We start from the raw sequence: 23,035 nt of genomic DNA, 5'->3' as shown, positions 1-23,035 counted from the left end.
TTAAATATAATTTGTTGTCTGATTCCAGAACTAATAGAACTCATTGCAGAAAATTTGGAAGAGTATATAAGAAAAAAAAACAACCTCTTACAATTTTTTAAAATATATTTTTATTGATTTCAGAGAGAAAGGGAGAGGGAGAGAGAAAAACATCAGTGATGAAAGGGAATCATTGAACAGCTGCCTCCTGCATGCCTTATACTGGGGATTGAGCCCACAACCCAGGCATGTGCCTCAACTGGGAATTGAACCATGACCTCCTGGTTCATTGGTCAATGCTCAGGCACTGAGCCACAACGGCTGGTCACCCGTTACAGTCTTGTTATCCACAGATAACATCACCATTGTGCACACTTGGGTGTATATGCTTTCAGTCTTTGTTCTGTTTAATATACACAAATTCATTCATTCTAAGATATGCATGGTTTCACATTCACATCTCTGTAATTGGGGCAGGTTTTGATTTAGTTGGCAGAGTATTTTCTTAGAAGAACATAAAATGACGTTTCTTACAGTCAGTGGCATCTTATTTTTATGAACTATGGTATATATTTTAACCATACTATATATACATTTTTTGCGTACCATTTTACCATGTTATGAAAAATTCCTCAGAAACTTAGAGGTTGCACACTTCCTATATAAATACAGCCCAGTGTATTGAATTTCTCCCAGGTGTTGGGAAGCTTATCTCTCATTCTGCAGTGAAAATCCTTGTACATAAATCGTATCTAGTCACTGCTGCTTCATGTTTAGCCAAGTTCTTAGGTATGATGACTGACTGGATCACGACATCAGACTGTTTTCACTGCTTTCCGTGTCTAGGGCCAGGTGGTTTTCCCCTCGGCTGTCTCCTGGTTACAGAGGGCAGATTTTCAGAAGCTGTGGTGCCTACTGAGAAGCCACCTCTTGGCTCCAGGAGGCCGATGCTCACACCTTCTAAACGACCAGTTCTCTTCTTGTCTCTTTACATCTGACATTCAATTTTAGCAAAAAGTAGATGACTGTGAGCGCTGCCGAGAGTTTTTCAACAAAGAAGGGCGCATAAAGGGCGTCAGCGCAGCTAAGGAAGTTTTAGATGAGGACACAGATGAGGAGAAGGAGACGCTCAAGAACCAGCTGCGAGAGATGGAACTGGAGCTGGCCCAGACCAAGCTGCAGCTGGTGGAGGCCGAGTGTAAGATACAGGTAACAGCCACCTCTGTCCCCCTCTCCCCCCCGGGACCAAAGCGCTGCCTCTTCTCTTGCTGCCATGGACTCGGACTCGCCAGAGGGGCCCTGGTGTGGGAAACGCCAGCTTGACCTTTATGGGTTGGGGTTCTTTTCTCTTGTCAACTTTGACTATGGTGCTCACGGGAAGAAGCCCATTACGTGTTATTTACCAGTGGATGTTTACTTGGCCTGTTCTAAGCATTGACCTTTTTCATGATAATTATCAAGCTTGGGAGCTTCTTGGTGGAGCAGAGAATATGTCCTTTCAAGTCACAGCTGTACTATCAGAGTCTTCGACCTTGAGTTAGTAACCACCTACATTCGTCTCATCTGCAAGTGGAGATGAGTGAGGACAAGGAGATAATGCACAGAAAGGGTTTACACAGTGTGTACGGGCTTTATAAATGCCGGCTCTTATGTCCCAGCTCCCATCACCTAGCTAGCTTTGTGCCTTCGGACATGTTACCTAATTGATCTGACCTCCATTCCTGGTGAAGGAAGTGGGGCTGAGCTTGGTCATCTTTATACTGTCTGGCTAGTTCTGTCAGCACCAGTGCTAAGCACAAGGAGCCAAGCTTAGGCTGGGCCTCCCGCATCGCGCACATTCACTGGGTACCTGCTCTTTGCCAGGCCCTGTTCTCGGTGCTGGGGTGGCCAAGCTAAGACATGGCTCAGAGGACTGTCCAGGGCAGGCAATCAGTGTCTGAGCTGTGGTCACAGAATTGGACAGGCTGCAGCTGAAGAGAAAGATCAGGCACAGGGAGGGAGGGAGGGAGCAGCACAGGGAGGCGTGGGCTTGCCCAATAAGGAGCCCCAGGAGGTGTAGGGGTGGATGTGGGTGCTGATCTGAAACAGCCTGTGTGTTGGCCCAGACCGACGTCTCCAGTGCCTTGCTCGGGAGGGTAGACTTGAAGGTTCTTCCTGGAAGTCCATGATGCAGTCTTACCTGGGCATGAGCTCTGTGTGCCTGGTGTGCAGTGGTGAACAAGGGAGGGTGGTGTTTGTTTAGGAGGCAGCGTTAATAAACTAGGCAAGAAACAAGGAGGGCTTAACAGCTTTGGGCATTCCAGATCTTTCCATGCCAGTTTGAGATGGGGGGGGGGGGGGCGCGGAATTTCCAGAGGCCTCTCAAAAGTAAATAGACTGAGTTCCTGCCTGGCTCAGCTCTTGGGGAGGCAGCTGTGTCTTTGGCACTGGAGCCAGCATCCTCATGCAGTCTTCCTTGCAGGACTTGGAGCACCATTTGGGCCTTGCCCTAAATGAGGTACAAGCAGCCAAGAAGACGTGGTTTAACCGAACACTGAGCTCCATAAAGACAGCAACTGGCGTTCAAGGGAAAGAGACTTGCTGAGAGCAGCCGCGGCCTCCAGACACCGTCAGGAAACATGACACCTTTTGTTGCCTTCTTTGGCCAGATGTGTGATTCTGTGACATGTCCCAGGACCAGATGTACCTAAGTCAGATTCCTAGAAGCGTATTGGTAGGTCATTGGACCAGAGCTCCTGAAGCAGGCAGCCTCTGGGGTCGGGCTCTCCTAACTACTGACACTAACAGGCCTGCCAGCCCAGCGGCTGCTCCGGACGCTCTAGGAAATCACTCCTGAGGCGACCTCCCAGGCTCACCCAGCCCACAGGCTGAGGTGACATTATCAGAGTTGGGGGAATCCTTTCAGGCTGTTGGTTTTTTTCTAAATCTTTCATGTTTTTTTAATACACGTTATACAGACTGTGGCTGGGTGGGGTGGGGCAGAGGATCAGGAACTCCAGTGATTCTTACCGGCGTCAGTGCCAGCAGAGGGTCCCTGGGTAACGGAGAAGCACTTTGTTTTGAAGACGAGGGTTTCCTGGGTGCAGTGGGAGCAGTCTGGTTTTGTTAAACTGTATGATGCACAGGTTTTGGTTTGGCATTTTTCACGTTTCAGATCAATTCTATGCAACTCTCATGGTTCCTGTTGTTTTTTAGTGTTAGCTGCCAAAATGACTTCACAGGGCTGGGGTGGGTGACCATGAGACTGGATTAATCATAATGTGGACAAATCTTATTTTCCTCAATGTGTCATGTGTGTATATGTATATATATATAAAAATACCTTTTCCCAATGCCCCCAAATGACAGTGTTTAAATCCCAGACTAGGACTGATCTGCACAACTTAATTATGTGGTTATGTGGGCACTTAATTTCACTCAAGGTCTGTTGGGTTCTGCTCTCCTCCCTGCTGTTCTGAGTTGTGACAAGCTCCCTCACTTTGAGATTCCAGGTGTTTTGCACAACAGATCGTGTGAGGAGGACACTGAGGCTCTGTGTGTGTCTGTGTGAATAAATGTACGTGTGGGACACCCAGGCCCCATCCTGCTGGCCCGTGTCCCTCTCTGCTGCATTCCCCCTGGAGTGTGGTTGGGTGCAAACCTCGCTGTTTAAATGGGCTGCAAGTTCTCGCTTCAAAACTATGGTATGGAGGTTTTAGCACCTTTTTTAAAAAACAAAACGGACTTTAACTTATATAGTGATGTGCCGACAGGCTGTCTTGCAGATGGTTCGTCGTCGTCTCTGGTTGGAGGTAGCTGGTTACGAGGCGCGCTGGTTTGTATGTAGACACTTGGGTTGTTTTGTATTTTTTCCCGTTGGCTGTACTGACACTTGCTGAGGTCATCTGTGTTGAGGAGGTAACAAGTGGCAACCCCTCCTCCCCACACCATCCCCCCACCACTTTGTGTCTTTCTTGTTCAGTTACCAAAACAGCTGTAAGCCCGTCTAAATCTAGGTGTGTGGACATTGTGTTAGGGTAGTCTTAGTGTGTTAACTTTATGAATTGAAATATAAACCAGTAAAATTGTATTACTATTTCTTCTGTTGGTTTTATTTTAACAGCATATTCATTAAATATTTTGGTACAAACAGCATTGCTTTGTAAAAACCACTTTTATCATGTGCAGCATCCCCCCATCCCCCACCGTCAGAGAAGTCAAATACGGTGTGTGAGCCTCAGCCAGCTCCATTCAGACCCTTTGTAAGCAGCTGAGGTGCCAGGCCCATGGGGTGAGAAGACATGGGCTCCGTCTTCTGGAGGCTGGTGCCTGTGGCCTTCATGGTGAGCACTGCCCCTCTGAGAAATAGGCGAGGCACTGTGTGTGTGCTTGAGGGTTAGGGAACTCACAGGGTGTAATTAGCCATAAAAGACAAAAGCACCTCACCGGCTGAGATGGAAGAGTGAATTCCCACACCGAATGGGAATGTGCTGGAGAGATCGCTGAAGAGCAGAAAGGTAGGCAGATGACCTGGAGTCCAGGTCTGCTCTGCTGAAACTCAGAAGTGGTGGTGTGGACAGAGCCAGCTTGAAAAAGTTGCTTTCTATTCACTGGGAGCCGCCCAGACCCTGCCGTCCTTACCACCCCACCCCTTCTCTGCAGCAGGAAGAAGAACAGTGCTCCCCTCTCTGCGCCGCCTGCCCGCCCTCCAGGACCTCAGCTACACCCAGGCTTTGGAGGAAGTGGGTTGAGATGCAGGCCACAAAGAAGGGAAGGTGGTGAGTGAGCCCCCCTGAAGCTGGGCACATGGCAGGGCCTCCAGAGCATAGTGGTTTCCCTTTGCCTCTCACAGGCTGGCGGGTGTATTTCTGACATCCACACTCCTGGCCTCCCTGGGCAAGAGTCCAGGACAGCCTTTTCTAGGCTTTTCCGCTCCCAAGGGTCTCAGTGACCAGGAATTGGATTCAGTAGCAATCCTCACCTCTGCAGCTGTGCCCTGGCACACGGGCCTAACGTGCTTCCGGGGAGGTCCCCTAGTTACCTGAATACGGGATCCTGTAAGAACAGGGAGGGTGTATGCATTGGCAAGGAGGGTTTCCTGCAGTGACAGCGAGGGGAAGTGCTGGACTCTGGAGCGGGAAGACAGTGTTTGTAGCACTGTGGTCTGATGAAGGCAGCATGATGGGAGGTGAGGCTGGGCCAGCAGGTAGGTCCAGCCTGGTGTTAGAAGGATAATTACTGGAGAGTTTTAAGCCAACTTCCTTTAAAAATCTTTGGTAAGTTCCCTGTCAATCCTTTAGACAGGGGTGGGAACCTCTTTCTGCCAAGGGCCATTTGGATATTTATAACATCATTTGAGGGCCATACAAAATTATCAACTTAAACATTAGCCTGCTATATTTGGTCAAACATTTAATTCTTAATTGCCTTGGCAGGGCCAGACCAAATGATTTCATGGGCTTTATACAGACTGCGGGCCAGATGTTCCCCATCCCTGCTTTAGAAGGAAACAGTCACAAGAAATTTAGTCTGAAGACAGGTGATAGAATAGAGAAGCCCGGAGAGACAAAACTTTTGAGAAAAAGGGGAGGAAACACCAGGAAGATAAATTGAGCTTTTAATTTATGGATTGGCACTCGCCTGGGAGATGTCCAGAATCGACACATCAGGAACAGTGGGCGGTGCCACCACAGCAGAGGCTGTTGGCAATTCTTTGTTGTGGGGCTGGCTGACCTGTGCGTCACAAAGTCTAGCAGCACCCCTGGCCTCTACTCACTAGATACCAATAGCACACCCCCCACCACCAGTTGTCACAATCAGAATGTCTCCAGATGCGCCCAGGTTAGGGGGAGGAGTTCTCCTGGCTGAGAATCTTATTCTGGCAGGTGAGGTGAAGCTAGGAGGGTGGGGAGTGCCCAGGGGGTGTCCCAGTTAAACACGGGCAGGATTAGGGTCAAGGGGGAAGAGAAAGGACATGGAGCAGGGAAATAGCTGTGGGCCTTAAGAACTAGCAAGCTCTACCTGGGCGTGATGGCAGGGGAGTCACTGATGCTTAGGGCGGGGTGCTGTGGGGCGGGTGCTAGGGAGCAGAGAAGGACGTGTAGAGTGTAAGAAGCCTGGCTGTGAAGGGGAGTGGGGGAAAGGTGGGTGGTTGGAGGGAACTGTGGTAGGAAGACAATAGGCTTCATGCTAGTAAACTCAGATCCTGGTTGTGTGACCATGGTTCTCCCTTGACTGTGATCTCGGGACTGCTCACAAGGTAAGTGAAAATACGGGCAGCTCAGAATGAAAGGTAAGTGGCATTTGCCTTAAAGTCTCCCATGAGTGCTGCTGCCCCATCCGCTCTGAATTCTGCCCACGTCCCAGTGGCACAAGTGAGCAGCGAAGGGGTGTGGGAGAGAAAAACCCACTCCCAGCTCTGAACAACCCCACAGTGGTGAAAACCAGAGTCTGCACAGAGAGGAGTACTAGTATGGGAGGGACATGGGGCCCAGGGGAGTTGCTTGGCCCCTGGGACCCTATATGGTCATCTGTGTAATGGATGTGTGGATTATAAGGCTTCGTTTGGTCAGATATGTGGACAGATCTGATTCACCTGGGGTGGGGGAAGGCAGAGGAGAGGAAGATGACCACAAGGATCAGGACCACACAATGGCTCTCTACCCTTCCCCCTTTTATAGGTGAAGACATTGGGCCCTTAGGAGGTTCCTGGCCCAGGCACCACGGCTAGGATGTAAACCCACATCTCTAACTCCCAGTGTGCAGCAGGTGGTGTAAGCTCTCAGCACTTCACTCCAGATAGCACACCTCACTGAACTTATCTCTGCAATGGGCTCAGTGCCCGTCTCCTGGAGGTTACCGAACTCCTGTTAAGCTCTGCCCTGAGTTAAGTAACGTTATTCGCACATTTGAAGGTGAAAGGCTTGCCTGTGATCACAAGAGCTGGGATTTCAACTTTTCTACCAGGTACCGTCAGTTCTAGCATGGTTGTAGATCCAAACGGATGGTGTGCCGGGGGAGAAGGCGGGCCTTGAGTTTATAAGATGAAGCAGACACCCAGCGCCTCTGTCCACACAGCTCTTGGCTTACCTGGGGCAGCAGCAGGAAGAGCTTCAGCTTTGCCTTCCGATTGCTGCTGCCATTTAGAAACTCTGCTCTCTTGGGCACATCCCAATCCTGGGGAGCAAATAGGATTAAAAGCGAGGTGTGTGCTGAGGTTTAGGATTCAGCATCCATAACTCACCACTCGGTGCTGGGTTACAGTTTCCTAATGGTGCAAAAAGTTCCCACAATCTCAGCACCATGAACAGGAAGATCCCAGGAAATTGACCCTTTTTATCAAAGCACCTTCATTTAACCAGAGAAGGCCCTGCTTAAGACAGAAGCTTTTATTTTTATTCATCCAAATGGGGAAAATGCAACATGTCAGGGCATTCCAGGCAGACTGCAGCAGCCAGACAAGAGGGTCAGTCTATGCCGAGTCCAACACAGTCAGTGGGCGCTGCCCGTGGGCGCCAGGTGGCAGAGGGTCCCTGTGGATGAAGGGCAGGCATCTCTGGACGAGGCACTGGTGACAGTCCACACACGCTGCTGCTTCAACTGTGCCGAAGGGTTCAAGTTCAGAGTCCTACATGTAACCACTGCCCCAAGGGGAAAGACAGTCCGTGGTGCTCGCGATTTCCAGAGTTTTTAACATAATACACAACAAAGTTATTGCCAAGAGCTTTGCACTGCAAATTATACTATTTACACTTGCGTATTCAGAAAACAAAACAAAACAATAAATAGATATTTTAAATAAGATTTCTAAAATTACCTTGGCCACCACCAGACCAGAGTGAGGGTAAGCTACATCCTTGGCAACCGGCCAAGGGGAGCTGCTCAGTCTTCTCCACGCCTCCAGCACCCCCACCCCTGGGGCTGAGCAGGGCCACCTTACCCCTTTGAGGCAAGCCTCTTCGAGGACAGCCCAGGGCTTCAGGTCTAGACTGGTTGCATTTTCCCCATGGAGTGGGCAAGAAGCAGGTCTTAGAGGCCAGACCAGGATGCGTAGGCTGTAAGGCTGAACGTGCCCTCCCCCTAATTAGGACTTCTCCTAAAGATGTAGCTGGGACCCAGCCAGCCCCTTACAGAGACCAAAGGTTCAGCACAGCAGGTCGACGGATGGCCCCTGGCGCAAGGCCTGAGTTCAGAGAAAACGGTGAACACTGCTAAAGGCTGAAATCTGCCAAGGAAGGTGGCTCAGGACTCATTAGAAGAAAGAAAGGCAGGGGGAGATTCCCACCTCAAGCCCCTGGAAAGGAAGTCTGTCTGGAGATTGGAGATAACTCACAAGACAGCCTGGATTCTGGGGAGATGCAGGAAGTAAGGACCCCTGATTAGAGGCTTTGAGGATGCCTGCAGTTTGGCTCCCCAGTTGTTTCTACAAATGTCTTCCTGTCCAGGAAAAGCTGGTAATAACTGGTAGCTAAGCCACCTCCCACAGAGCTGTGGCAGGGCCCTCTGCTGACAACCAACCACATTGAGTAAGGGAACAGGCCACGCTCCATGTCCCTTACACAAAGTTGTGCAAGCCTTCATGGTCAGGGAAACGGATGTGTCTAGTGGTGTCCTCGTCAGGTGAGAGAAGAGAGATTTTGGAACTTAAGTTCCAAATCATAGCCTGTGTGTGGGTCACAGCGGGGTGATCTCAAAAGAGTGACAACCCAGCTGCGCCAGGAGATGAACATGTCTGGATCCGGGTGTCTTGCTACTGACTCACCGAAGTGCTTGGCTTAAGTCCGAGGGGTGTTGGTGGCAGCATGAACCCAGTTCTCGAGGAGGAAAGAGGCTGCGTATTTCTAAACTGCTAGCCCTAAATTCACTTCCATGAAAGACATTCTGACCACCTTCTGTGTCCCTAAGGAGGCGTGGGCCTCACACTCCTCCCTGTGAGACCAGAACCACAGCACAGGCTGAGCGGCCTGATGAAAGGCCCACCATTGTCCCTTCTCTCCCCTGAGCCCAGAAACTCCTCTAGGAAACCAAGGAGTGCTGCTCAGAATTGAGAAGTTACCCACCCGCCGTCAGAGACAAGACCAGGCACACATCCCCAATGACCAGCATTCCTGCACTCAGAGCAGGCAGTGTCTAGTTCCCAAGTATTCAGTGGTTTCCTACCCACTGACAAGTGTACCTGATTGGCCGGAGGACCTGTGTGTCTGCAGGCTGCACTGGGAGAGCCCTGCATGGAGCTGGCACAGCCACCTCCCTCTCCGAGGCTCACCTACTGCCACAGCCTGGGGAGGATTCAGTAAAACATCTCTGCAGGCCCTGCTAATAGGTCTCCTTTCATGACAGCTCCTGTCACTGCACATGAAGCACCCCCCCCCCCCAATTCCAGTTCCCATTAAAGGGCAATGGTGGCAGCTCGATTTACTTGCCTCTCCGAGGGAGAATACTTGGGAGTAGAGCGCACTACGTATTATTAGTGTTTCCTCTGCCACCCCAACGACAGTGAGCACCATGTCTGATGTGCCTCAGCCTCGCCTGGAGCCATCTGTGATGCTCCTGAGCAGCACCTGCTTCAACCTGTACACGCACCTTGCCGCAGTAGTTCGTAGGTTTCCCAAGGGTACAGACACCATCCCTCCGTGTGTGCTGGTCGCAGGCCTAGCGGGATGGGCTTCCCTAGGTATTTTTTCCACATGCCATGGCACTGAGAATGTTTCATTTGCCTTGGCCTTTAAATGGTCTTTAGCAAGAGAGAGCCTGCGGGTGGAAGGTTCTGTCAAACTCTTGCCTGTTGAAAAGTGTGGCACTAAAGCCTGTGACCAGGACCGCCCTGCAACTCTGGGCCACTTTCTGCTCTGGTGCCGACAGTAACCAAACCCTGGGCTGAAAAGTCCATACTAAACTGAAAGATGCCGTTGGAAACCACGACCAGGATGATGTTTCTAAAGTGCTCTGTGACCACTTTATGGTCCTGAGCACAACCTTCCAAACTGGCTCCTCACCACCTGCAGAATGAAGCCCAACACTCGGCCCTTCACAGGCTGCACCAACATGCCAGTGACTGGACAGTTTGATCTCCTGACTCAGCCCGGCCCTTCTCTCTGGACCTGTCAGTGCCCACCTCTCACCTAAAACCTACGATTCTCGGGGCAAAGACTCCCCTCCTCGTCCGCAGTGCGCACCTCGGATCAGGTGTTCAGGAAGCCTTCATGGGAAGCTGGGTAAGTCCCAGCAGAGGGCAGGAAGTTCCCTATCAGGATTAAGCCAAAGGTGTCTACAGTGTAAGACAGGGCTGGCCAAATGCAACCAGTGCCTGTGTTGTGAGTAGGATTTGTTGGACCACAGCCAGGCTCGTTAGTTACAAAGGCCGAGCTGCATAGCTGCAACAGCAAATGGTTCACAAGATCTCAGGTTTACTGTCTGGCCCTTTATAGAAAAAGTTTTCCAAACCATGTCTAAAGCAGTGTTCCCATATGAAGAGATGATAGCATGTGGCCCAGGGGAGTAAACAAAAAGGCCTCTTGTAGTTAGAGACACCTGGCTACCCCCAAAGGCTAATGGGATCAGCATCTCCGTGCACCTGTGACCTTTCATATCTCTGACCTAAAGACTCAAACCACAGCTGCCTCTTTAGCCCTATGTCCCAAAGAGCGACAGAAATACAGGGCAGATACCCACCCCGACTCCTGAGCTCTCCCTGCCCACCTGTCCAGGATGAACCCGAGACAGACACAGACCTGAGGCCAAAAGCAAACCCTCCAGTAATTGTACAATTTCATTCTTCCCCTCCTTAAAGCACTCTGTAAAACAAGTCGACACCTTCCCATTGGCTGAAGACCATGTCCTACAGATGTTGAATTACATGAGCTCCAGCCCTTGTCCTAGTAAAGAAACCAAAAACGTCACTTTTTAAAAAGCGCAAGGTCCCTTTATGAACAAATGCCCAGTACTTGTCATTCCCTTGGACTGGTGAGCCCAGCTCAGGGAAAGAGTGAGATGCTGACTGACCAGCCTGCAAACCTGTCTACCCGTCGCCAAAAGATACACTTCCAAGAGAGCACCCCACCTGAGAGAGCTGGGCCTAGGCAACCCCCACTCCTGGCCCAATGGAGATGGCCCTTCCTGCGTTCCAGCTCCTTCCCCCGCACTCCCTTCTGCCTTGTCAGCACCTTCTGCCTCACCTTCCCCATCTTGGGTCCAGTCCCCAAATGACAGTGGCCCTGGAGAAATGCTGCTCCCTGGACATGGTGCCCTGGCCCTGGGCTGGGTGCTGCCAAGCCTACCTTCCTGCTCGGTCCAGGAGAGAACCTGGCCTATGAAGACACATGTTTCTGCCTCTGCTACCCTCTGTGGCCCTCCGTCAGCCTCCTCCATCCCTCACCTGGGCATCTGCAACAGCGTCTGCCTCCTGCCTCTACTCCTTCCCAATAGACCCTCCAGAACTCTCACCGTTTTGGAAGATGGTAATCACTGAAGGGCATAGCCAGGGCCTTTCACCAAGAGGTCCTACTCGATACATCCCACCTGCTCCTTAACCCTTCTAACCAGGCGGCTTCCATTAACAAGGACTTGCATGCTGTCCCCAGAAGGCCATGCCTGTCTTCCTGAAATCTCACCACGTGACAGAGCTCCTCTGACTCTTCCTGCGTGTCAGTCTCTCCACGGGCGTGGCTCCTCTCCAGGACTAAGGGAGCCCTGCACACCGTCCCCATCCCGTGCTCTCACCTTCTACTCCGTCGTCTACTCAGCTGAAAATCTTGATATTTTCTCTGTTCCTTTTCCCCCCAACACAGAGCCTGGTACACAGTATTAGGTGACAGTGAACGTTTCCCAATAAACCCACCTGCCCAAGAGGAGAGAAGTGATCTTGTCAATGTCAACAGTCACATCAGCGCTCTGTCCAAACTGACATTCCATGGGAGAAATTCCTCTGTGCCAGCCAAACAATTGGCTTCTTGCTTAAACACTCTGGTAACATGGAGTGTGCTTCTCACCATACTTGCTCCCAAGGCAGCCCTGTCTACCCTCATGGGAGAGACTAGCTCAATCAGCCTTGCTGAGTTCACCAGGCGCCTCCTCCCAGATGATCTCCACTGTATTCAGGTAGCCTCCACGGGCATGAGGGATAGAGGCAAGGTGAGCAATTTCTGATACTATAGGATGGAAGGGTCCAATGAGAGCCCAGCATCAGAGCACTTGGTAAGCGTGTCCCTGTGGACGTGGCCCTTTTGGTTAGTGCACGCACATAAGCAAAACCTAGCCAGAAACAAATGTCAGCCAACGGAACCGCGGAGAAAGCCGAAACAAGAAAGCACACTTCCGCTCCAGCAGCACGTCCCTCTGCCGTCCAAGCCCTGAGCTCTCCAGTGGCAGGTGCTGGTTTGCACTTCCTTACAGGGTTCAGTTACAGCACAAAAAGGCGGTCTGTGGAAGTAGACCCAACTGTGCGGCTGGCACCAACAAAACCCCACACAGGCCGCTTGGCCCGAGACCGGCCAGTCCAGGATCAAGCACACACATAGGTGAGCCTGGCGTCTGGATTCTTTTTCCCCCACAAGGGGTGGCGGAGGCGAGAAGTGAGACGGCTTTTGCTTGTTTTGTCTTAAACCAAGAGAGGTAAGTAATACATCCTGGGAGAGGAGACTTGCTGAGGGGTCTTGGGAATCAGGACAGGCTGCAGTCTGGACCAGTAACGCACACACAGTATTGGCACAGAGCAATCACAATGGGAGGGCCTGGCCACTTACTAGCTGGATAATTTGGGGCAAGTTATTTTGTCTAAGCCTCCATTTCCTCATCTGTACAAAGAGAAAATTTCTAGATCCCACAACTGTGATGGAACTCAAATCTCATCACTAAGAAAGTGCTTCTGTTAACTCTTAAAAACAGTAGAGGAATGTTATTTCTTCTGTGTGGTTAAAAACTCACTAATTAGGAGCCACAGAATGTGCCACAAACAAGCTAGGTGGTTTGGAGGTCTTTGGGCTTGTTTCTGTCTGTGCAGTGGGAATGACCTATGTATGTATGGCTCCTTCTCCAGATCGAGGGCAGAGCAGGGGAGGCAGTGGTGACTGGGCTTTGCTAATTGTCCCCTACACTGGCAGGCACTCAGTCGCCCTCAACACAGGTCCCTGCTCTAGACCTCCTACAACCTGGGTTTAAAAGGAAGTTCCTTCCTCTTGTTCCCCTCCAGGAAATGGCAGGTAATCAGAAAAAAAGGCCGGTTGCCGAGGATGCTGACGACTTGGGGTGAGGGAGGAATATCTTACCCTAATGAGGACTCTGCATCCATTCCCACATCTACTAAGCCCCAGCAGAGGCCCAGTTGGCATTCATTAGCAAAGGAGCAGGTGAAGTGGTTTGTAGCACAGGCAAGCAGACCAGCTCAGCAGAGCGACTCACACAGCCATTCAGAGACCTATGGTCTTCGTCCATCCAGCAGGGCTCCTCCACCATGGTTAACCTAGAGCGAAGCCTTCTCACCCCAGGCTGGCAGCTTCCCCGAAGCCTAGGCCAGGGGAGACCCCTCTTATCACAACAAACCATTGCAGTCTGCCCTTAGCACTTGCTCCAGAACCTCCCTACACTTCCACCCCAAACCTGGCTACCACCCACCATGCCCCTCCTCCTGAGACCCAATGAGTCAAAGCCTCACCAGCCTTCCTTCAGAGTCTGGCTCAAATCTTTTAACACATCGTCATCGTCATCGCCATCACCAACCTCGGGCCACACAGAGTGTACTCAGAAAGCATTAATTAGCTAAATGAAAACATACCTCAATTCTCATTGATCTTCAAATAAAAACAAGCTGCCAATACAAAAGCTTCCTCAGTTTATAAAGCCACACCTTAGTCTTCAAGTCTATCTTGCTAGTTAAATCATCTTTTTCAGTTGGTCAGAAAGAAAACAGCTCTATTTTCAACCAGGATATCTTGTCGAAAATTTGATCAAGACAGAGAGCCTATACTCCAGCCCAGGAGACAAGGGTGGCTTCTAAGCCTGAGCTCAAAAGACCCTGCAAGGCCCCGGCTGGTTGTTTGGGCCCTGCCCACTGCACATACCTCCTTCCTGAATCCTCACCGGCTGCCCACCTTCATCCCCAGACTTTTAACCCTTTGCACTCGCTTGCTTTTTCTCGATTCCTGCTACCGATGCTAACCGTGTCGAGTCACACTCGACATCCGAGTGCAAAACGTGAAGCCATAGCATGTGTAGTTGAAAGAGGCTTTGGCACTGAAGGGAGCTGGGTTTCATTCTTGACTCCAGCATTCAACTCAGCCTCATTTTTTTCATCTGTAAAACAGAGGTAATACCACCTCCTGAGGTTGCCTGAGAATTAAGAATGTCTGGTGCCTGGCACACACAATACAGTAAGCCTTCAATATAATGAACTAATTCGAGCACGGGGTGTTCCGTTAAAGCTGAAAGCCCGTTATACAATAAAGTGGGTTTCTGAATGCATATGTTAAAAATTTGACAAATTTAGCTTACCTGTTTTTACTCATGTACACGTTTGTGTAATAAAAATTAAATATGCATGAACAATTTTAATTTCACAGAAAAGTCTTCTACATGTATTACTGTAATTTTAAATTTAATACTGAGTAGGTGTAGTAAATGCATGCATTCACCAGACACTGCAAGTAAACAAATGCACACGGCTGGGGCGTGGGAACATCATCTGGCACACCTTAAACCTGCTGCAGAAAGTCATACCACAGAACCAATTACCGTGAGCGATGAGGTGTGATCAGGTGCTAATCATTCGCCCAAATTGTTTAAGAGCAGTGACTTGGATTTAGCTATGTAGACTATAGTTGTAAATATGTAATATTTATGTCAGCAAAATTACTACAGTGGTTTTTCCAACATACGGCCTATTTGCTAAATTGTCAAAAATAAGTGAATTAATAACAAAAAAACCCCCGTTAATTTAATTATAACCAAATCTTGGTTAAAATCATTTTTATGCAGACTGGAAATTGTGTCCATTAAATCCGAAGTCCATTAAATTGAGGGTTTACTGTATACCAATTTTAGCATGTTTCTTTGGTCTTTCTTCCATTCCTGCTTCTTCAAACTACTGCTGCCCACAGCCCAAAATGACCTAATCTGAAGGCTACTGTTAATTTATTTACCTGGGATATTTAGCTGACATTTGAATACAGAGACAAGTCATCCAAATCACACAAAAGGATCAAAACAGGAGAAACTAAAACAAAGCAGAGAGAGACGGGGCTCCTAGGTGGTGGTAAGAGAATGTCCTCACAGCAGCCAGGCTAATCCTACAGCCAAAAGGATGAGTTGGGACCCTGCATTGCATCACCAGCCAGGACATGCTTACCAGACGCTTAAACTGCCCTGGCAGCTGGTGGCCACCTCCATCCTACCCACCAGCAGAAGCAGCCGTTTGTTTGTAGAAATGGCAAAGTTCTGCCAAGAAAGACCAAGACCCTCCTTAGAAGGACCAAGTAATTAACATACGGACACTGATTGGTCTAGGCAAAAAAGACGCCTACCCTCAACCTTGGCTCCATGAGGCAATGATGCCACCAAACAGCCATGGCTGAGGGAAGGAGTTAACTTCTACCAGGTCGTTAGTTACACAAATATCTCGGATTTAAGAAAATCCTCGTGAACATAATGCAAATCTATCTTATTTGCCTTTAAAGGTAACACCCAGTCCTTGTCTACACAGTTTTTGTAACTTTAGAGCATCCCAGAACTCAACCTGTATTCTCCATTGAACTCATCTGCCAGCAAACAGGGACACGTCTGCTCAACTTTCCTCAAAGGCTCCTGGCATCCATAGATACGTGCTGGCCAGAAATGGACAGAAAGACACATATCCTTTACTCAATCCAACACTATCATCATCTACCCATTTTTCCTTTTGCTGAAATGCAACTTGCCAACTGTGCCTAGACAGACAGATAAATGGATGGATGGATGGACAGGTTTGTTTCTAAAATTAACAGACAGAAGGAAGGCCTGATGCAGTGATTACGGATTTTTCCCCTCCAAAGTGTTGAAACAAACTGGAAGAGAGAAGCGCAGGAATGCTATTCAGAGAGGCATCTGAGTCAACAGCCCGAGCATGCCACCCGGACTCCTCTTTTCTGTGGTTTACATTTGGCTTTCTACCTGCCAGGCCCTGGTGACTCTGAACATTGGATTCAGGGGCTAGTGGTAATCAAACACACTCTTTTTTCCTACTGATCACTAGTAAGAAACCTGGAATCCGCAGGTTGATATTCTAAGCTCAGCCTCTGTAAGCATACTTAAATCCCACAGCAAGTATTTATGAACCTCGGCAACAGACTGGCCAGTGATTTCTCCACCACAGCAGAGAAGTGAGTCTTCTCATTCAGCACAGATCTGCAGTGACCCCCACACGCTAGCTCTCACTAAGTGTGTGCTTTGTGTTTCCTGTCTACCCCCAGATGCTAGGATAGGCCTCTCCCAAAGCCTGGGCGCACCCCAACCCTGTCAGCACTAAGGAACCAACGCAGCTCCCCCTTGAGCAGGCCACACACCTGCTTCTCAGCTACCTGCCAGCACAGCCTTGCCTCCCTCACATACTTTGTCACCTCAGCCAACCATGGGAAGGACAGTTAACAGTTCCTGAGTACTAACTACGTGCCAGGTACTACTCAAAGCACTTTAGTGTATTAACTAATTCCCAAGCCCCATAACAATTTGCTGGAGGGAGAGAAATTCTTTGGTCCAGATTCCCACAAGGTTTCTATTCCCTATTTCTAGCTGTGCTGTAAAGCTTACATAACCTAATTTGCATTATGATGCTATTTTAAAAATCCCCAAAGATGACTGCTTCAAGCATCAATGGAAGCTGTTAGCTCCTACCTAAAATGATAATGTGAGAAAGGATATCTATTCTTAAAACTAACTCAACTCAAATTCTTGACTTAAAACTGCCTTTCTGGAAGATGCTATTGGAAAGGAAGGGACTCATTCTTATATAAGAAGTACTAGTTCTAAGCTCTGCACATAAGCACTAGAGACACATCAACACACAAACTCACCTCCGCGGGAGATACTTTCTTGGCTCCGGGGTTCTTAGTCATTTACCACCCGTCTCCCTTCCAGGCCTCCTGGTAACACTGAGAAATCCATGGTCACTGGGTGGCATGGCATCAGTACCAGTCTGAATAAAACAGAACCTCTCTTGTTCTGATGACCACAAAGAGCCACTCCCCCCACCACAGCAAGGAGGTACAGGGTTGAGCTCAATAGCAGTTATAGGACGACCATTCAGAGAGCAGGCTGTTTTTAGCTATAACTGTTCTTAATAGCCCTGGTTTTTAGGGCTCTAGATTGCTAGAATTCTAACTGCTAGGAATGGGGTACAGGGAATCTCCTTAGTTCATTCCCTTAACTCACCACTGAAAATTTACATCCACTGCAGTTATTAATAAGATCCAAGAAACGGGCGAGTAATCATGAATAGTTAGAAGGGTAAAAGTCCCCTCATTTATCATAAAGAAAATATGTGGTATTTGAATTAGCCAGTTTGTTATTTGTTATTATTATAAAAATTGCTTTTAAAGGACTGGGGTATTCGTCATTCATTTCATTCAGTTCCCTTACTTGGATAGAAGTCCATGAACATAAACCAGAGTTGGTTTTGAGCTGTCAAAATTGGCAGGGAAATATTTAAAATGAGTGAATTTCCATTGGATGCTCATTTTTGTGATGTCAGAGGGCCCATATAATTAATCCTATATAATAAAAGCCTAATATGCTAAGGTCCAGTCGTCCATTCAACCAAACAAAGCACAATATGCTAATGATATGCTAAGGCCACTCAACCGCTTGCTATGACGTGCACTGACCACCAGGGGGCAGACAGATGACCGGTAGTTTAGCTTGCTGCTAGGGTCCGGCTGATCAGGACTAAGCGAGACAGGCCAAACATGCCCTGGAGCCCTCCCATGGTCCCTCCCTGGCTGGCCAACCTCTTGTGTCCCTCCCCGGCCCCAATCGTGCACCAGTGGGGTCCCTCTGCCTGGCCTGTGCCCTCTCACAATCTGGGACCCCTCGGGGGATGTCAGAGAGCCAGTTTGGCCTGATCCTGCAGGCCAGGCCGAGAGACCCCACTGATGCATGAATTCGTGCACTGGGCCTCTAGTTCATAAATAAACTATTAAATAAGTTAATAATTTTTTGACATTGCTAGTGCATAATTTGCCTCCCAAGCTAGGGTATCTATAGTAGGCCCAATCCATCAACAAGGAGACTCAGACTTAAAGCACTTCCACTGGGCAGGGCTGTTTGCTGATACCCAGAGAAGGACCTGCCACATGATGGGCACCGGCTGCTTGAGCAGGACTAGAATGTACTTGGTACTAGTCAGCTAGACCTCATACAACCTTTTATAGATGCGAAAGCCACATTCAACATGCATGCAGGTTCTGTATAGAAAAGGAAGTTGTTCTAGCAACCTTCAAGTTAGTAATAAAAAGAAAACTGCTACTTAGAGACAAATATGAAACATAAAATTCATTTTAATCTATATATAAAAACATAGCCTTAGCACAGAACATCTGACACATGTGAAATGCATATATGGGACACACTAAACGAAGCAAATCCTTATTAAAATATTTGGCCTAACCCTCACATATTTTAAATGAACTCCATGATGGTTGAATGAGGTGGGAAATAAATTATCTAGCTACTTAAACTAGAAAGACAGGTGAGTTGCCTTACATCTATTTGGACCCTGGATATTTACCATTCTGAGTCTTGCCAAACTTGGGTCTGCAAATAGTTAGCTTAACTCAGTCAATTACATATTTTCCCATAGTTACCTTAATATTTTGGTTTTTTTCATTTTCTATTGCTTTTTTTTTTTTTATGGCTTCTTGCTGCTGTTGCATTAGGGCATACAACATAGATCAGAGATTTTCATTTCTCAGAGAAGTTTTTCTCCTTGAGAAATTGGCACTTCAATCCTCAGCTTGTGAACAGCTACATATAAATGCATCCTACCAGCACTGTTGCCAACCTTGCTGCTTATGAAATTCCAGCACTTTGGCCAAAAGTGCCCTGATGTTAAAATGTTCTTAAGTGAACTCTACCACCAAATTCTTTTCTTTAAACAGGTATGTGTGTGTAATTCACATATGCTATATTTTAAGTTTCTACACTCATACACTTAACTCAGCAAAAGTGAAATGTCTCTTGAATAGAAAGTAAAACAAGGGTATTAAAACAAACGCTGAAAATAATTATTTTACATTTAGATCATACAAATTTTTTAAAGGAAATGTGATGCTATAAGACCTAAGAGATCAAATACATCATATATGATTGTAATATATGCATGCATGTTGTGTTCATCCATTTTTAATTACTTTTCTCTTTAATCAGAAAGTAAAAGAGCTTACCTTTGTATACTGAGAGCACAGCTTACAGTCACTATATCTCAGCCTATTTTATATAAGTGATATGGCTACGAAGGTCCGAGGAGAACGAGAATAAAGTGAGATAAACGTGCTGAAAACTGCTTAAAAGTATTAACCTGAAATACACAGAGGGTCCAACACCAGTTTTAAAAATACATTAACGAGGTATTCCCAGCTCTTCAATTAATAATGGTGACTGACTGATTTATGATTTTCAAACATCCACCCAAATTTTTAAAAAAGAAGAAAAGGTTAATACCAGGACAATCTGTCAGGTTGTGTCCCCTGGGTTAACAGATGGAAAGGACTACAGACGACCTCAGGACTCCGCACTGCACTGCACCAGGCATGGCAGCAAGTCTGCGTGAGGTATGTGGGAAACCACTGGACCATTTCCTTGCACAGGAGATGGGGTGCTCCTGAGCCTGAAGGAGCACAGGCTACAGGCCACATCCACGGCTGGGCACCAGCCTCCATGCAAAGAATATGGCTTCAAGAACCCCTATCTCTGAGAAATTATGATAGCACTAACTGACGCAGTCAGGAATGCAACTACCCAATTTATATGCTAAAAAAGTTTAAAAACGGTCAGAAGATAGAGCACAGCTCACACACTAATTCTAAGTTCTACATTGGTCTGTAAACTCCCTGACAAGAGACTACACTAGGAGGAGTCAAGTACAGATATTGCTAGGTTTCCAAAGAAAAGTTTTAGGACAGACACCGTGGCTTTGAGTAAAGTATTGCTCTTCTTTAAAATGTTCAGTCATTGCTTTCCAAAAGAAGGTACCAGAGTGGTGTGTCTGAGAGCTGGAAAGCCTCAGGGGTCACATTGCTCTTAAGACCAAGACATAGAAATTGCCATTTCAAGCCAGACAACCTGATGGTTCTAGAAGTCAGAGAAGAAATCTTGAGGGCCCAAGTGAATAATAAATGGTGCGACGCTCAGAGGCTGGCAATAGGGGCTTTCAATGAAAAAACCACCTACAGTGGAGAAAAGAGCAGAGAAGCAAAACTCTATGTTAATTTCACAGAATTTGGTGAAGCCAAGAGCTTCATTTATATTTCTCTGCTCTTTCAGCTGTAAGTGGAATTTTCATTACAAAATGGAAGGGTGGGAAGGGCAAAAGAAGGGGGGACACTTAATTCATTACAAAATTTAAACAGTTGAACTTGCAATGGTTACCACTTCTAACAAAGGACTGACAGCTCTGTTATTTTAAGTAAAGCAGAGAAATGTAAAAGTTTGCAGCAACGGGGCAGGTTTACAACATGGTTAGTAACTTCCAACAAACAAACAAAAAAAAAGGACTTGGTAGAAACCATTTGAAATGACTGCCATCATGTTGGAAAACAGCACAGCTCCCTTTTCACCATCATACAGGGATCGAGCTATGAAGCTGAGTCAGCTACTTCTAAAGAATTTTCTAAAGAGAAATCTCCAGAGAGATTCCAACTTGGAATGCAAATTTGACGATCAATTTCAAATGACAATACAGCTGCAGCTGCCAATTAATAGTATTCCAAAAACAAAGAGAACTGTTGTAAATATTTAATAAAAATTGGACACTATCAGCCATGCTTTTTCTTCTCAGTGATGGCTCTGTTTCATCCATAGGTCAGCAAAACGAATCAATGAAAAATGAAAACTCCCAGCCGAAATGGGCCTCCTGTTTACGTCTAGCCACTAATGCGTAGGATGAGAATGATAAGTTCACAGCTATTTCTAGCAAGTGATGAGGTTTTATTAAAGAATCACCCACCACTAATAAGACAAAAGGTCAAGGAGCAGAAGTAACAAACCAACCACTGTAATAAACAGATGTCTGAGAAGTGACACGAACATTTGTCTTAAATCGCCCGTTTCACTCTCATTTAGTGGTCCCAAAGAATCTGGCACATCAATTTGCCATATTTTGTGAAGCCCATTCTCACTGATGGGCAGTGTTCCACTCTGAAAAAACAGAATTTAAGAGGGAAGAAGAAAGCTATTTCATACTAAAAACGGACATTTTTAAGACATAGCAACTTGTAAATACCAACATGGGACCACACTGTTGCCTCCATGGGGGTGAGTACCTTAATGAAACCATTACCTTCTAGTAACATCATAGGCTTTCCAAACAAGGTGAGAATGCAAGTGGAAGACTTAGGTCTGCACCCTTTACAGAACAGCACAATGATACCCAGTCATCATTTGTCACCAGCTTAACCAGGTGTCTTAAAAATAAATGCTGACCCATGGCTGAAACCTGTCACTTTTCACAGCAGCACTCAACAAGAACTGGGACAATCGAAGAGCAAGTTTTTATGGGGACCCTGTTGCTGCTTTAGATTCTGATGTAATTGAAGAGGAAAAGAAGACCCTTCAATGAATCCCAGAAAAATTGCTGATCTTCTATCTGCATGAAAAAAGTCAGGGAGTGAACACAGTATCTTACAGAGTGAAGAAGGCCACAAGAACAAGAGAGGGTGACTGATCAATTAATTTATTATTTTTTTAAACTTGGGAATTCTGAAACTAAAATGATCCTATTCCTCCTTTCCCATCTCTGGGTGGTGCCATCATTTTGATAAGCTCAGGGAACAGAGCACCCCGGATCATGGGGAAGCCCCTGTACAGCAGGGCACGAAGGGCTCACAAAGTAAGGAGACTGGCTCGGACTCACAACCGCCTTGGTTTTACTTTAGCAGTTTGCTTAGAAATGGATGGGTTTCTAGGGCTAAGTTATTATTAGTTTTCAATTCCTTATAATTTTATACCAAAACATATCAAAAATAATAAGCTAAAACAATATTCAAACCCATATTTTATTGGCTTTAATTACACACTTCAATATTTACAAAGTAAAATGAAAAGTCTATTGTATTAAAAAAATTACTACAGCCCAACTGAAAGTGCCCTGGGGCAGATCCATGTCAGTCAGCTAGAATCAGTGGCTACGTCAGGAACCAGGCAGTACTCTGGGGTACAACAAAGCAGTTTATTTGTGATCAGTGTTTGAGACTATACATCCTTCACAAATTTAATTTTACATAATCTGATACTCCTCTTAAACTTTGAACTGCTAGACTTATTTCCCTACAACAGAAGGGCTGGTATAAGTTATTTTCCAGAAATGAGGTACCGTTTCACAGAACTAGTTTCTTTTTTTGTTTGTTTTCAAGTTTTAGAGAACTAAATTTGCATTTGTTAAAATCAAAAAGTAGGAAAGATGTTCTTTACAAATAATTTTGATCAAGTATGTGTTCGAAGAAAGCAGGATAAAAAGGCTTTGTTTCTAACATTCTGTATCGTACTGTATTGTTGTTCAATAGGAATTAGCTTCTGTCATTTGCTAAAAGAATGAGTAGTGGGGAACAGGATATGTTGGGAATTTCATAACGGGTAACAGAACCATTCTCTTGGGTAAACCTACAGAGAAAAGAAACGGAAAGGACTCCAAATAAGTTTGATAATCCAATAAAAGTTCCAGGTTAAAAAAATCTTACAATTATCATCATTAACCTTTTCCAGATTAGTCAGTCAACATGCACCATTTTGGAAGAGGCCCACAAATTAAATTGTTTTTAATATTTTGATAATATTCTCCACTCCAAATTAAGATGGCTAAGTCACAGGAAGAATGATATTCAGAAGGCAATTTCATATGAAT

General features: G+C 46.8%; 2 protein-coding genes across 8 annotated transcripts in view; one reads left to right on the top strand and one right to left on the bottom strand.

The window, feature by feature from the left end:
• RABGAP1 (RAB GTPase activating protein 1) overlaps positions 1–4,113 on the top strand; it is a 126,424-nt gene extending 122,311 nt beyond the window's left edge. For all 4 annotated transcript variants that reach the window (XM_079791011.1, XM_079791010.1, XM_079791012.1 and 1 more), the window contains 2 exons: positions 991–1,188; positions 2,441–4,113. In XM_079791011.1, the coding sequence (XP_079647137.1) occupies positions 991–1,188; positions 2,441–2,563 (321 nt within the window). In that variant the 3' untranslated portion in view covers positions 2,564–4,113. The remainder of the gene's footprint in view (positions 1–990; positions 1,189–2,440) is intronic.
• A 136-nt stretch (positions 4,114–4,249) lies between these two features.
• STRBP (spermatid perinuclear RNA binding protein) overlaps positions 4,250–23,035 on the bottom strand; it is a 74,434-nt gene continuing 55,648 nt past the window's right edge. The window contains exons 17-18 of one of the 4 annotated variants that reach the window (XR_013814538.1): positions 19,362–22,794; positions 4,250–17,116 (exon numbers count right to left, since the gene is read on the bottom strand). Coding sequence is in view for 3 of the 4 variants with exons in the window: in XM_079791030.1 (XP_079647156.1) it covers positions 20,269–20,363 (95 nt within the window). In the remaining variant the exon portion in view is untranslated. Of the gene's footprint in view, positions 22,795–23,035 lie in introns of all 4 variants that reach the window. The other 3 variants (XM_079791028.1, XM_079791029.1, XM_079791030.1) reach the window with 3 other exon arrangements.

Source organism: Cnephaeus nilssonii, assembly GCF_951640355.1.
Source record: "Cnephaeus nilssonii genome assembly, chromosome: 14".
In the NCBI taxonomy this organism is placed as follows: Eukaryota; Metazoa; Chordata; class Mammalia; order Chiroptera; family Vespertilionidae; genus Cnephaeus; species Cnephaeus nilssonii.
The sequence above is the reverse complement of the archived record's forward strand: the minus strand, read 5'-3'. Positions and strand labels throughout refer to the sequence as shown.